Raw genomic sequence first — 14,734 nt, forward strand, 5'->3', positions numbered from 1 at the left:
TTGTACTATTCATTTGTGCTCCAAACTTGAAATTCGTAGAGGTAAATCGCGTACACTAGTAGGTATCAAACTTATTAAAATAAAAATATAAAGCCGCTGAATAGTAGTACATAGTACATATGTATGCATCGATATCAACTTCGAGTCCTGTACACCCCAAGTCCCGTATAGTATTCCTTCAAAATCACACCCCTTGATCACTCCTATCCAGTAACCCCGAACTATACAATCTTCGCCTCGTATATCCAGACCCGAAAAAGCAAAATCAAACATAAAATTACAGAATCCCGATCGAAATCATCTTGAATCTCCCTTTCCTGAGGAAATTCCTCCCATGAAAACAGAGAAAAAGCACTTAAGCCCTCCCTTCCATAACCTCAAAAATACCTCCCATAACAAATCGCGGCTGATTCGGCGAAGCCATATGAACACTCCCTCTATTCGAACTCGAATCCCCATTCGCACTGCCACTTCCACGTCCCACCCTAGACCGAGTACCCGTCGAGGAATTCCGAATAGAATCCCCATCCGTACTCATAGAGGTAGATGTAGGGGCGATATGAACATTCATATTCACATTCATATTCATATCCACAGGCCTTGGCTCCATCATATCGAGACCTTGTCTTTCAATCGCATTCCCATCACATCGAGACCGCTCCTCACTGAGTGCCATATCGATAGCTGAGGGACGACGACGGAGAACCATCATTGAGGAGCGGCCCCGTAGAACCGCGCATGGTAGGATGCTCACTGCGTTATTGCAGTTGCAGTTTCCAATATGATTGTTTCCGTGTTGGTTTCTTTCATCTGGATTCGTGTGCGGGTGGAATGATAGGTTGAATAGGTGGTGGGGGTTTAGATTGCGACGGGATGTTGGGGAGGCTGGTGGCGAGGTTGTTCTTGAACTTGAAGGACTGGATGTATCGCTTCTTGGGTGTTCGGTCAAGTTCAAGTTTTGATGATGCGATGGTGTTCTGAGAGGAGAAAATGGGGAAGGGAGATGATCCATCTTCAAGTAGTTTGCTTTGTTGATCTAGATGTATGGAATGTGGGAGGTTCAACTCTGGAGATGGGAGTTAAGCATGTCTTGAAGGGATAGAAATATTCTTATTTTTTTTTTAAAAAAAAAAAAAGTTGAACTTGAATTCTGGGGATAAGACTAGATATTATGTATTTAAGAACAAATTATGAGAGTGTTGACTGCAAGGGAGTTGAGACAAGGATTGGATATCACCATTCACCGCATGCGGATGAAGGATGAATGCCATTATATGAAAACCCTAGATTCAACTGCAATCGGTACAATCATTATAAATTACTAGATGAGAAGATTACTCCGAGAACATCAAAATATTTTGGATTTAAATTCCAGTTCAATCACGTTCTCTTATCTAGTAATTCCATCAAATATTGCTGATTCCGGGGATATCGAAGAATGCCAATAGTTCGGACCCACAGGGATCAGCCACCACGAAATCGAAAACGGTTCTATAGTTTGATGTACAGGCCCACATTCTATTAAACATGGAAGAATAATGGAAGCCACGGCGAAAGGTAAGAAAAAAGTTGAAATGGGAATCAGAATGAGAAATGGCAAATCCCACGCCGCTGCTATGCAAAATGCTTCCAAGGATGCATGGGATCGAGGGTATTTATTGTACAGCAAAAATGGAATCAAGGAAAAAAAAGGAAATTATGACAGTGGAAGCGGATGATGAGAAAGAAGGGTAAAGGGTAAGAGTAAGAGTAAAGAAGAATTCAGCCAATATCAAAAAGTGAAAAGTGAAAGGGTTCATCTGGTTCATATAACCATATTCGTCTCTCATAGAGACATAACATCAACATCAACATCATTATGGTGAACCTTTTTCTGTAGACCGAGTAGATCGATTAGATCGGTCGCTCGATCGTTGATGTGTGAAACTTCGTCGAATACTCTCACCCCAGGCAGAGTTATCCAACGTGTTCATCACATCTTGTGCGCTGATAGCGCTATTCTGTCGGGAATGATCCGTATCCGCCGGCCCGGCTCGATTAGTATCCCCAGAATCAAATGAGCCGCGATCACCATACATATGGCGCGGAGTGCGTGACGGACTAATACTAGCCCAGTCGGTGGGCGTGCTAGCACTCGACCGGCTTGCTAGAGCAGTATCAATGCGAGGTAGATCGTGTCGACGAGATGTCGGGGTGGACTCGGTGCGACGGTGCAAAGTGGAGGAAGGAGAAAGCATAGGCGCAAATGGATCGTCGAGATCAGGCTGGGTTTTCGGTGTCATGGTTCCGGATGGCATTGGCTCATCGCCCTCTCCAGAGTCATCTGCAGGATCCTCAACGTAAATCTCTGGCACGGTGAACTGAGGAACATCAGCCATGCGGCCATTCTTCTTCCGTTCGACGGCTCGGCGGAATTGTCGAGACCAGTACAATGTATCGAAGAATCCAATGACAGTGTTACGACGAACAGCTTCCTCCACACGCTGGAGACGTGCTCGGCGACGGAGAAATTCTTCCAAACGTAGACTCTTGCTGTCACTGATAACTTTATAGTGGGCAAGGATCATCAAACATTGGTGGAAGGAGATACCACGGTCTGGATCGGCCGAAACAAGAACCTCCTCGTAGAAGATGTTGAGTTGCTGACGTCGCTGGCGAATCGTTTCCACCGGGATACGGTTAATGATCCGATTCAACTCTCGGAGGTCAACCTCATCCGCGAGACTTTCTCCGCTAGAGTTCATCACCGGATTCAAAGAATCTCGCGAGCGCATATGATGCGAGGAATGGAAAGAGCCCATGGAATTGCGCGGGTTCGTTCGACACTGATCTAGAATGGCACCAACAGTAAATTCACCATCGTAGATCCGCATCTCGAAGACACCAGAGAGCTCTCCAAGTAACCGTGGGAATTGCTTTTTACTGATGAATCCTGTTCCATCTGGATCATATGTCGACCAGGCCTGTTTGAAGCGGCGGATCTCCTCGCGACTAACAGCATACAGCCCGCTGCTGCGTTGATAGACGTAGGAGAAACTTTCGAAGATAAGTGAAACAAACAGCGAGACAAAGATGTACATGCTGATGATGTTCCACGCAATGAACAGAGTTCGGGCCCAGGCGGCACTACCGCAGTCATCTTCAAGGAAATCGTTATCAGACGTGCAAAGAGGAGATACCATCGTGGCAAAATCCTCCATAACTTGGTTCCATCCCTCTCCACAACTGGATCGAAAGAGGAGAATAAGAGACTTGGGCACATCGCGGAAGTTCAGATTGTGATCCTCGTTACTTCCAAACTTCGTGAGGCCGAAAGCTTGGTTCATCGCAATACCGAATACCAAGAAAAGCACAAACCACGTCGCCAACAGATTGCCAATGACTGGCAAACTAGCTGCAGCAGTCTTGAATAACTGGTCTAGTTGATTGTTCCGTGGGATGAGAAGCAAGGCGATGGCGACCAGGAACAGCTTGTTCAGCTCGAGGACAACCTGCTGAGAAGTTGCAATATGCAGAATAGTCGTGATCCATGCACCGGGCACGGCTATAAGAGAATAGAGATCCCATGAACTGCGACTGAATCGATGCCATCCAAGACCCATAAATCGGATCGCCACATTAGCCAAGTAGACAAACATGAAGATGAAAAACAGGATCGCTTCAAGTTAAATTAGTACGAAATCCATTATCAGCGAACGTGGAAAAAGAGAACTTACATCGAGCTGTTTCCCATCTATTGGGTTCCGGGTAGAACTCCAGCATCAAAAGAATCAGATGTATACACAACGTCGCAGTCACAGTGCGAGCCCAACGACCATGCTTCTTCACTGCTATTCGGTAGCACCACTGCTGCCATTCAGCACTCCGTTCATTGAGAGATCGTTTCGATGGAGAGATTTGTCGGAGAAGCTTGCGCAGTTCCAACCAGGACCGCTGTTCAGCAGTCAAGAAGGCCACACCAGTCTGTTCTGTGTAGTTACGCATGAATACAGACACAAACAGCGTCAAGACAAACACTGCACCAAGCAGGTTGAATATGACGAAAAAGACGCCGTTGGCGGGAGAAGCATTATCCTGAGGTTGTATACCGGCTCCAACAATGCTCATTGCGCTTTCCTGGACATCGATCCAACCTTCTTGAGAGACAATCTGGAAGAGAATGAAAAGGGAGTCACCAAAGTTGTCAAAGTCGTAATAGGAATTAGCTGCGGCCCTGGGAGCTATAACATCCCAATTATAGGGCGAGCTCGGGTATTCATTGACACACCAAGTCAGGTTGCCAGAGAAGTCACCATCGTTGCAACTAATCATCTGATCGCTGAAAAGATTGGTAGCGTAGATGGCGAAAGGGACCAGGAAACTCAACGAAACTGCTGCGGCAGCAATGACTTTCATTCCTCCCGTGATGATGACGGAGTGGAAAGTATCCTTGGCACTATCACTGACATTTAACAAGCGCAGAGCTCTCAGTGCTTTGAAGGCACCGATGGGTCGGGAAATACTAAAGTCTCTCTTCAATGAACTTCCGACGTTGATCCAAAGCGTGATCAATACAATACCATCAATGAAACCCCAAGAACTGCGGAAGTATGCATTGGGTGTCCAGAAGAATCCATCAGCGATAACCTTGATAGTAGCCTCCAGGGTGAAGACGACAGCAAACCCCATGTCGGTATAAACAAACCAATTGCGGTCATTGCTGAAATGGGCTCTCTGGTACAGAGGAGTAGTGATGCATGCCAGAAGCACCATGGCCACAATGGCTGCATAAATGAGAGCGGAGAACGTATACCAGACAGGCTTGTAAGGATCCACGCCTTCAACTCGCTGGTTGCCACGCCCTGGTCCGACAATTCGTTGACAAAGCTTTCGAATGGGATTATTTGGCTGGAAAAGATACAGCGATTTGTTGTAGTTAGGATGCTTGATAAGATACTCTCGTTGCGCTCGTTTCCGTGCTTCGGCTGCGGAGACCACTTCTTTAGCCATGGTTCTAGGATCCAACTCCTCATACGCCCGAGAAAACTTGAGTTTCGAGTAGAATGGATTTGGTTCTCGACCCATAATCAAAGCATTCGCTTTGGCCATTGCTTGCGAGACAAAGCCAGGCTGGGAAACCTCTGCAGCTTCGACAGCCGCCTCAGCCGCTTCAGCAGTGATCTCGCCCTCGCGGCGCTGGCTCTCTTCTTTCTGCAATTGTTTCTCATCCTCTTCATCCAAGAACTCGCGAACCACCGCATCCTTCAAAAGCATTTCCAATGCGGCAGGTCCATGATCTAATGGATCCTTATAGCGGTCCGAGTCTCGGCCCAACCGAAGGATCTTTGAAAGGGCAAGGTTTCCTTGAGTGGCCTGCCCAATATGCTTCTGTTCCAGGAACGCTCGAACCTGTTGGAGACGCTTCTCATCCTCGGACACATCAAAGCTTTCTTGGATGACAGCAATGAACATGTTCAAAATGATGAAATTGGCGACAATGAACCATAGAATGATGAAGGAGGCCGAAATCCAAGCCGTGTTGAAGTGAGTCGTGTAAGCGGTAACGTTGTACAGAATGGTTGTCCAGTTCTCGCTTGACAAGATTTGATACATTCCCAGGAATGAGTTATAGATATCAGCGAAGGTAATAGCAATCGAGTTTCCGTCGGGATCTTCCGAAGGAATCTGGCTGCGAAAGAGCTGGGTAGCGAAAATCGAAGCAAGGAATGTCATCAAGAAAAGGAAGAATATCAAGTTGAGCAGACCAATGACATTTCGAAATACGACCATGATAAGCTTCCTGGTGACTGGGATTGCCATAACAACTCGGTATACCCGAAGAATCTGGAACATTGTCATAACAGTATAAGGACGCCCCGAGTTCTTGATCACGGGTATCTGGATAATGCAAGTGACAACAACAAGGAGGAGATCAAACCAGTTTCGGCGCTTTCGGTGAAACACACGCCAATCTGATATGAAACGAATGATGATCTCGAGAAGGAAGATGAGGGTACAGACCAGTTCTGTGTTGTCGATGAATCGACGCCGTTCACTGCTCATGGTGGAACTTCGCAGAGCCTGGATTACGAGGTCGTAGACGATTATAAGAACCCAAAACAGCTCTGTTTTATCGTAAAACCACTTGATTGTACTGACTTTTTGCATCGTGGTGTCGTCTTCTTCAACGTTATCGATCTTTTGAACAGCAAAGGCACTGCGTTTGCTCTCCTCACGAATAACTTGAAAAGAATGGGTGATGACGGCGACGAGTAAGTTGACCAGCCACAGACTCAAAATAACCAGGCCGAAAGCAAAGAATAGCGCGGAGGCGAGAAAGTCACTGTCGGTGGTATAGTAGAGCAGATCGGTGAAGGTATTAGAACTCATGATGACAAAGACCAGCTCCAGCGACTGAAGGATATTGTCAAAGCTTACAGTCCCGTTGTAAGGATTTGTACCTTCAACACAGAGGGAGCCAATGGGACATATGTAGCCTTTAGCTGAAGAGCCCTGCGGAGAACCAGAAGCATCCAGCCACGGCATGTCTTTGCCTGTTGTACCGTTGAGATATCCACCACAGAATTGAAGTGTGCCATAAGCGTCATTTGAAGTATAGTTTGCCTGGCCTTCAGGATCAATCCAAACGCAAGTTCTTCGCAGACTGGACTTGAAACTTTGTATACCCACGATAGCAAACAGGAGCCAAAAGAAGCCAATTAGAAATGCAACATGTACCAGAAGAGGCGCAGCTCGTTTGAGACTTCGAAGAATCACCTAGATTTAAGTCAGCCTACAAAAGAAATCCATGAGACCGGATGAATATGGGAATAAGAACGAACCGAGGTACCATTGGTAAGGGAAAGAAGCCGCAGAATTCGAAGACAGCTGAGCATGCGAAAGATGTAAAGTTGGTGAGCTACCTCCACGCCCTGTAAGGAGAGAGCAAAGGAGACCCAGTAGGCAACCAGCGCCACAAAATCCAATCGATTAAAAGAGTGTCGGAGAAATGCGCGATGAGCAAGTCGGACACGGCGCTTCTGGAGCGGATCATCCTGAGATTGCGCATCCTCTAGTCCGTTCATCCCAGTAAAAGTCCGCAGGATAGAGGACTGCGGATCGGCTTGTAAGAAAGAAACTTTTTTCTTTGTCATTTCGCGATGGGGAATGACAAGGTTTTTGCTCTTCTCTATTACCGCCTTTCTGATGCCCAGGTTCCGATTCAGAGTACTATACTCTGGTGGATTGAACACAAAGCCCGAGACCAAGATCTTGGCCGCAATTTCCAAGGTATAAATGATGAAAATGGCAAAGAAAACATAGTCTAATCGGGAACTTCCCCATTTCACTGCTTCGGGGCGATCGAAGACAGATTTCGAGGACTCCACGATCAAAAGGATGGTTTGAATAAGAATGAATACCAGAATAAAAGGTTCCATGTATGAATTAACAAGGATATCACACAGCCAAAGTCGAAGAGGATTATTTGGTCCCAGGATTCCCAGAGACCTGCCCCGGAAGGGATTGTTTCGGTATTTCCACATCGACCTGGATGCCCGTTTCTCTCTTGGTGGCAGCTTGGGGGTGGAATCATGGGCAAATTCAGTCATTGCAGGTAGGGCTGGGGGAGCTTCCAGCCGTGAATTTTTCTGAGACTCCTCCCTTTCAATAGTTTGTTGCACAACTTCCGGTTCATTACTCAAGTTGACCACTCGTTGTGACATGGATTTCACCATCGTACTAGCACGCTGCAGCGCCCCGCCAGAAGCTGACGGTGATAGAGAACGAGACCGGGTACCACTGCGATTCCGGCCCAAGCCGTCTTCCACATGAGGAAGGTCATCTCCCAATCGCGATCCATCCCGGGAGTTTAGAGAGTGAAGGCCAATATCACTACTTGGTCGCCCTTCCGACGCAGGGGCACCACTTATCGGTTGAAGGTATCGCGAATCGGTCAGGCGTGTGGTATCGTCTTCGACATATGACTGGGGACCGTAATTATCTGGCTCGCGGGAATGGTAATTATCGAGGGGAACAACATCGAGGTCAGAAGCGGCATCGTCAAATCTGTGCGGGTCTGATGGGCCAGAGAGGGATAATCGCGGCGCGTCAAATGTGATCCCGAACGACATGGCTTGCGCTAGAGCTCCTAGGTCCTCATGAGTGGGTTCTTCGTCGCCAGAATGACCGGATGATTCGAATGGATTCCTGCTTGCGCTTCCTAAGTCGACCGGCGACTCCTCTGCGACACTCTGGTATTGCCTCCGCGACCCTCGCCTCATCAGGGATCGTCGTGAAAACACACCCGCCCCCGCACTGTTGGCGCGATCTCTACCACGCTCATCAGTGGGGTTTTCGGGTCTGGACAGATCCTGTAGCGGGATCTGGTTCGAGGGATTATCATCATCGCCAGGGTTTGAATTATTCGGCGCCATCGTTCGGCAGGGTTAAGGATTATCGAATATCAGACATTGCAGGCTGTGACCGAACCGCGACTAGAGGTGGCAAGGTGGTATCAGGGGGGGAAGGAGGCACAATCTGTAATCTGTGTATGAAAGTGAACTAAAGAAAATGCCAGATTTTCCTAAAACTGCCGGAGCATGAGGAACTGAAATTGGGGCCAAGCAGATTAGTGTAGGCGTGTTAGACCCAAAAGTGGCCGGTCGCAAATCCACAGGGAACAGCCGCCAAGGAGTTGATTGGCCCAACAACCAGATTCAAGTTTCTGCAATGTCTTAGTTACTCTTGATTAGTATGTAATATATAATCAAGTATAATTTAGAACAATTTTTATATAGATTTAATCTATTCCACATGTCTATGGTCAATGTATAGAATCCACACTAGAAAGTTCAATAGAGTGATAAATACTATATAATGCACATACACTTAATTGGAACATTCGAACCACATGAACCTCCCTGAAGGGCACATGCATACTTAGTATATCAATACATCCGTGGACTCCGAATTACTAGTAGTAAATACATGTATATCCACAGAGCCCGTATTACTGGGAAATTACATCTTCTCCTGAAGTCCATATCTCTCGGCGTTTCGTATGTGCTGACGAAGCCTTAACTTAGATACTCCATACAAAAAAGAAAAATTGGTGCCTGGTGGGGTGGACATGTTACCAAAAATAGGATCATGTAAACACTAGGAGAATGCATGTGAAGAACTTGAAAATATAGAGAAACAATATGCATTTCAATGCAAGTACTTGAATACTTGAGTTAAAACTTGAATAACTAAAAAAAATCAAAATTCGTATTTCAATCCGTATCCATCTGAGTGTCATCCTTGGTCTTAACATGTTGTCGTACTCCATCTAAGAACGCCTCCACCGCATCTCCCCCACCTAGCGGTACACCGCCTCGACGCATAAACCCTCCATTGGCCACTGGAATCTGCAGAGCTTCACTGATACTAGGTAATCCACCATCCCGAAGAGCTACCGTCAAACTGGCTAAACTTTGCATAAACTGTGGGGAGCGGAGAACTTTGCGAAGAATATCTTTCTTCTGGTTGAGATCAAGAGAAAGAAGTGCCGCTTGGGCCAATTCCGGGTCTGTGTCAGCTTCCGATGCCTCGGCATTGCCCTGGGCCAGCAGAAGCAGTGCCGGCGGCAAGAAGCTCAGAAGGTGATCGGCAGTAATTTCATCCGCAGATTCAATAAAGGGCAAAGTAGTCGGAGGAGTCAATAGGTCTTGGAGGGTTGTAGAAGAGCGTTCGGGATCTTGGGATGAGGACTGTCTCTGGCCACCCAGAGACCGTAAGAAGTCCTGGACGACTGAGGATGGATCGGAATCTGTGGCAGCACTAAAAAAGCAAAAGAAAGAAAAGAGTTCAGAATGTCAGATGTTGATAGCCCTAATTGCAATCGGTAGAGATATGTACCTACGCTCGTCCACCATCAGCACCGCCCTCCCGCGATTCCTGGCCTTCTTCACGAACGTCACCCCCGGTCGCATCGGCACCGGCACCGCCACTGCTGCTGCCATGGTGATGGCTAGGGTCATGGTCTGTTCCCTCTACATCTTCCATTGTCTCATCATCATCTCCGCTGAAAGGTCGTCGGGGCAGGCTGGCAAGCTCATGCTCCACATCCACCTCCTCTCCTTGCAACAGAACATCAACAATCTCTCCAAGCTTTCGGTCGCGAGGACTGAACCAGCTCAGGTCACCACTCTCATGTTGAGGCTGAGACTGCAACCAAAACAAATAACGCTGAGAGCTGGATGAGAACTTCAGTACAAATATCCGGCCATTTGTGGCATCCTTTCCGGCGGGCTGGTAAGGAGTAAAGCTTCCATCTGAGGGAATCATCACGAGGTCAAGCTCGGGCTCGTCAAGGGGCGAGCTGCGGGGTCGCCAGCAGAAGTGTACGAGGTCATCTTCGGAGTAGAGGTAGATGTAGCCTGGGGTAGGCTTGGGCTTCACAGTAGCAGGACTAGAGGAGCTCTATATAGAAAAGGTTAGAGTCATGCTGCAACGTGTAAAGTTTGAGGGTTATTGGATGGAGGCCAATTGATGAGGTTTGTAGGAGCATGGAGCACACACATCGAGGTCGCAGATACCTGCTTTAAAAGTGATGAGAGGAGCTATCGACATGACGGAAAAAAGTGCTGCTATACAAGCAAGCAATTGTTAGAGATTTATTGGTGAGATAAGTTCCACGCCAGGTGGATGAAATGGAGTTTCTTGAAAGGCAATGAAGAGTCGGCGGAGAGAAGCTTCAAGATACGTCAGTTGTGTTTGAGCAGCTGACTTGCGCGGAGGGATCGTGTGGGCTACCGTGATTAACACCTTGAAGTTGAGGCACCATTTTCTTATCGTATGGAATCCTTATCGGGTGTCCAAACAGGACGTCATGATCTCTGCGATCCACATACTAGATCAATTCCTGAATAGAGGGCAAATTCAATATCATCTGGTATGAAGTAGACAAACACATTAAATCAGTTCTCATTCCTAGTCATGCTGCCTTCCAAGTTTTCTGTTCTATTTTGCCACACTTATGGCATTTGGGGTTTCATCAAAATGCCGCAGATTCCCGTGAATCCCCGGCTCTCAAACAGCAGGCTGTCTACAAAGTACACAGGTATATAATTAACAGGTCATCATCATATCTTCTTTCAATGTTTTCAAAGTCGATCATCTTGAAATTTCTATCATCTATTTAACCTAGTTCATCTATACCTTGAGTTCTTCACAACCTTGAACATAATATGCCTCTCAACATCCTCATCTGCGGTGGAGGTTGTGCTGGGCCAGCACTAGCTTTCTGGCTTGCCCGCAATGGTCACCAAGTCACAGTGGTTGAGCGTTTCCCAGTATTAAGAGCACATGGTGCCCAAGTTGATCTCCGTGGTCAAGGCATTGAAGTGGCCAAGCGGATGGGTCTCATAGATGCCATCCGAAGCAAACTTGTCGATGAAGAGGGAGTGGCTTTTGTGGACTCAAAGGGAAAAGTTTATGGCACCATGATGGCAAAAAGAACCGGCAAAGGTGCACAGTCTTTGACATCAGAGTACGAGATTATGCGTGGAGATCTGATTTGCATCCTCTACGACGCTACGAAATACAATGTCAAGTATATCTTCGGCAAAACAGTCGATAAATTTGATCAGGATGAGAAACAAGTCATTGCACATTTCTCAGATGGTTCTTTGGGTACATTTGACATACTTGTTGGTGCCGATGGCCAGGGATCGCGTATTCGAAATGCTATTTTATCGCCCGAGTCCCCAGATCCATGTTTCGGAATGGGTATGCACATGGCCTACTGGTTTATTCCTCGCACTGAGCAAGACAGCAACATCAGAGCCTCGGTGGAGCAGCAAAAAGAATTCTGGGCCCAGCGATATCGTGATGCTGGATGGGAAGTCGACCGGTTTCTGGACGGTATGCGAAACACTCCGAATTGGTATTGCCAGGAAATTATTCAAGTTCGAACAAACACATGGTCTAAAGGGCGGGTGGTACTTCTTGGGGATGCAGCCCATTGTGCTTCGCCTTTAAGTGGAATGGGAACCACTGGGGCTCTGATCGGGGCCTATGTTTTAGCAGGGGAGATCTGTCGACACCCCGATGATCTTCCATTGGCCTTTTCCAATTACGACCAAAATCTCCGGCCATTTGTCGGAGAGATTCAACAGATAAATTTCAATCTCATGCGATTTGCTCTTCCGGAGTCAGAATGGGCCGTTGCTTTATTGCGTTTCTGTGGCTGGTTAGCATGTCTGCTGCGAATCCCGCAGATTGTGGCACGATTCTCTCAGGAAAATAAGGGTGGGTGGGTTATTCCAGATTATCCAGATGTACAAATGTCTGGTTCACATTAAGACTCAGAAAGCGAAGTTGTTATTGGTGTATAGTTCCTGTTTTATCTTACTTCTACTTTGGATATTCCTCACTTTACGTATCTCTTACTTCAGCTATCTCTCACTTTAGATATCTGTAGGGTTGTCAGTTGTATATATCCAACTATATAGCACCTAGTCTTCCACTCCAGGTAATTATATAGGTAACCATGTAGACACTGGCATACAAAGAGGTGTAGATCATCAGTCACCTGTAGATGCTACTGACTCGGACTGAGCCCTGTACTTAAGTATGCGAAGATGCCTATTGAGAGGATGTGGACACATCTAGCCAAGCAAACGCGTGCTGAGGACATACCTCTCCCAATTTCAAATGCTCGCTGCTTTACTAGCAGTGCCACGCCAAGCGCGGCGTGGGGACTTGTATAGATGTGATCTCTGTCACGGTGGCAAATGTACGGACCTAGGTACAGCAAAATGTGTTTTTGACTGAGGATACGTAGTTGTCGCTGAATTTGACAGTGTTGAAACCATATCAATTTCATTTGAATCAGGTGCCGATCATAAATATTCTAATCCGATACGAAATACTCAGTAGGCATCGATTGATGTTCCGAAATCTGGAGATACAGATGTTAGGGCAGTCTCCACCCGAACCGAGACCCGCAACGTTCAGGTTCCCGATAGCTGACTCATCGATGTTTCGGCTAACCATCACGTGAGATAGGGCTTGCGCTTCCCACAAACCCTCATACTGGACTCCACTTGCGAGTCCGCACATCAACCTCCAACACCCAACCACCAACCCGACAACCACCTACACCATCGTCCCAGCAGCCACGATGTCGGACGCTACTGTTGGCCAGACGAAGCAGTTTGGAAAGGGTCAGCGCGTTGTGCCGCACCCCGCCCAGAAGGCTCAGAAGTGGTACCCCGTGGACGATGAGTCTCAGCCCAAGAAGGTCCGTATACCCCGGGCCTACAAAGTGCATCGAAGCAATCGAAAAGGAAACAAAGCGTGGAGGACATTGGATGGTTGCCAGGAATGAATGCGATGGAGGCATGCCGAGCCGATTCGGTCAATTCGATCAGTGTTGAAAACACAAGCGACACATTTGTTGATAAACCAAGCGGCAAACCGACTGCGACTGTGAAAGAGTCAACGAGTCTCACTCGCGCATAAACATTGCATTCATTCCGACACGCCATCTCAAATCCACACGCAAATTCCAGATCATATTCGATGTGCAGGCCAAATTAAACCTCGAAGTCCGAATTTTCTAACATTCGTTTCGTATTCACAGGTTCGCAAGACTCTGCGCCCCACCAAGGTTCGCGAGAGCCTCCAGCCCGGTACCATCCTGATCCTCCTCGCTGGTCGCTTCCGTGGCAAGCGTGTCATCCTCCTCAAGCACCTCGACCAGGGTGTTCTCCTCGTTACCGGCCCCTTCAAGATCAACGGTGTTCCCCTCCGCCGTGTTAACGCTCGCTACGTTATCGCCACCTCCAAGCGCGTTGACGTCTCCTCCGTTGACCAGAAGGCCCTCGAGAACGTTTCCGCTCCCGACTACTTCACCAAGGAGAAGAAGGCCGAGAAGAAGACCGAGGAGGCTTTCTTCAAGCAGGGCGAGAAGCCCCAGGTACGTTTTCGATCTGAATCCGAGAATGAATTCGAAACAAATCATGAAAGGCAATGAGTTCGAACGGAATACTAATTTGTCTTGTGTTTTTACAGAAGAAGGTTGTTGCTAGCGCCCGCGCTACCGACCAGAAGGCCGTTGACCAGTCCATCCTCAGCAGCATCAAGAAGGAGGACTTCCTCGGCAGCTACCTCAGCACCACCTTCAGCCTCCGCAACGGTGACAAGCCCCACGAGATGAAGTGGTAAAAAAGTGCATAGCGACGGCCGCGGGTTCGGTAGATAGTTGGGGAGGACTCATCTTTCAACGAGGGGCGGCTTGATTGCAAATCGGCAACCCATCGCGTTCACGGAGGGGAGCGGTTCATGACTCATGTAACTCCATATGGAGTCCGTTTTCTACATGCTTATTTAGGATTCTGCGGTTTAATTCGGATATCCGGTTGTTGTCCCTGTTTCAAGACACCTGTTCTTTCCCCCCTTCTTGCGCGCGGCCGATCCAGCATGATCTCTCTTCCTTGTTCTCTCTCGGGGAAGAGAGGGAACAGCCGTGGTGTGAAGAAAGACTTCAAACAAAAAAAGATTAAAAAATACCTCGCTCCAGCATCCCTGCTGGATTCCTTTTCATGTTCAGTATGACATATACTTTCCCATTCCCAGGTTCAGGCGGCAATCCAAAAAATTGTGTCATTTATATCTTCATAATAAATGTAGAGATTCCTGTAATAGTACCTGCACATGTGTGGTTAAAGTACGGAGTAACCTTTAATCTAAACATTTAAGCCGCATT

General features: G+C 47.4%; 5 protein-coding genes across 5 annotated transcripts; 2 read left to right on the forward strand and 3 right to left on the reverse strand.

Annotated features, from left to right (window-relative positions):
* Window positions 1-355: 355 nt before the first annotated feature.
* Window positions 356-712, reverse strand: N7483_003683 (uncharacterized protein; the record flags this gene model as incomplete). The annotated part of the gene is made up of 1 exon (XM_057087120.1): window positions 356-712. The coding sequence occupies one exon, from the start codon at window positions 710-712 to the stop codon at window positions 356-358; it is 357 nt and encodes a 118-aa protein (XP_056946949.1).
* A 1,144-nt stretch (window positions 713-1,856) lies between these two features.
* cch1 (calcium channel protein CCH1) lies at window positions 1,857-8,414 on the reverse strand (the record flags this gene model as incomplete). The annotated part of the gene is made up of 3 exons (XM_057087121.1): window positions 1,857-3,658; window positions 3,717-6,756; window positions 6,822-8,414. 3 exons carry the CDS (start codon window positions 8,412-8,414, stop codon window positions 1,857-1,859), a joined length of 6,435 nt encoding a protein of 2,144 aa, XP_056946950.1.
* Window positions 8,415-9,254: 840 nt separating this feature from the next.
* On the reverse strand, window positions 9,255-10,593 carry N7483_003685 (uncharacterized protein; the record flags this gene model as incomplete). The annotated part of the gene is made up of 3 exons (XM_057087122.1): window positions 9,255-9,801; window positions 9,884-10,443; window positions 10,543-10,593. 3 exons carry the CDS (start codon window positions 10,591-10,593, stop codon window positions 9,255-9,257), a joined length of 1,158 nt encoding a protein of 385 aa, XP_056946951.1.
* A 617-nt stretch (window positions 10,594-11,210) lies between these two features.
* N7483_003686 (FAD/NAD(P)-binding domain-containing protein) lies at window positions 11,211-12,003 on the forward strand (the record flags this gene model as incomplete). Its single annotated transcript, XM_057087123.1, has 2 exons — window positions 11,211-11,751; window positions 11,798-12,003. 2 exons carry the CDS (start codon window positions 11,211-11,213, stop codon window positions 12,001-12,003), a joined length of 747 nt encoding a protein of 248 aa, XP_056946952.1.
* Window positions 12,004-13,147: 1,144 nt separating this feature from the next.
* On the forward strand, window positions 13,148-14,193 carry N7483_003687 (60S ribosomal protein eL6; the record flags this gene model as incomplete). Its single annotated transcript, XM_057087124.1, has 3 exons — window positions 13,148-13,267; window positions 13,610-13,945; window positions 14,041-14,193. 3 exons carry the CDS (start codon window positions 13,148-13,150, stop codon window positions 14,191-14,193), a joined length of 609 nt encoding a protein of 202 aa, XP_056946953.1.
* Between the last annotated feature and the right edge of the window lie 541 nt (window positions 14,194-14,734).

The sequence above is a fragment of the Penicillium malachiteum genome (genome assembly GCF_028827825.1).
Source record: "Penicillium malachiteum strain IBT 17515 chromosome Unknown utg000002l:1.0-8849297.0:1.0-8852440.0, whole genome shotgun sequence".
NCBI lineage: Eukaryota > Fungi > Ascomycota > Eurotiomycetes > Eurotiales > Aspergillaceae > Penicillium > Penicillium malachiteum.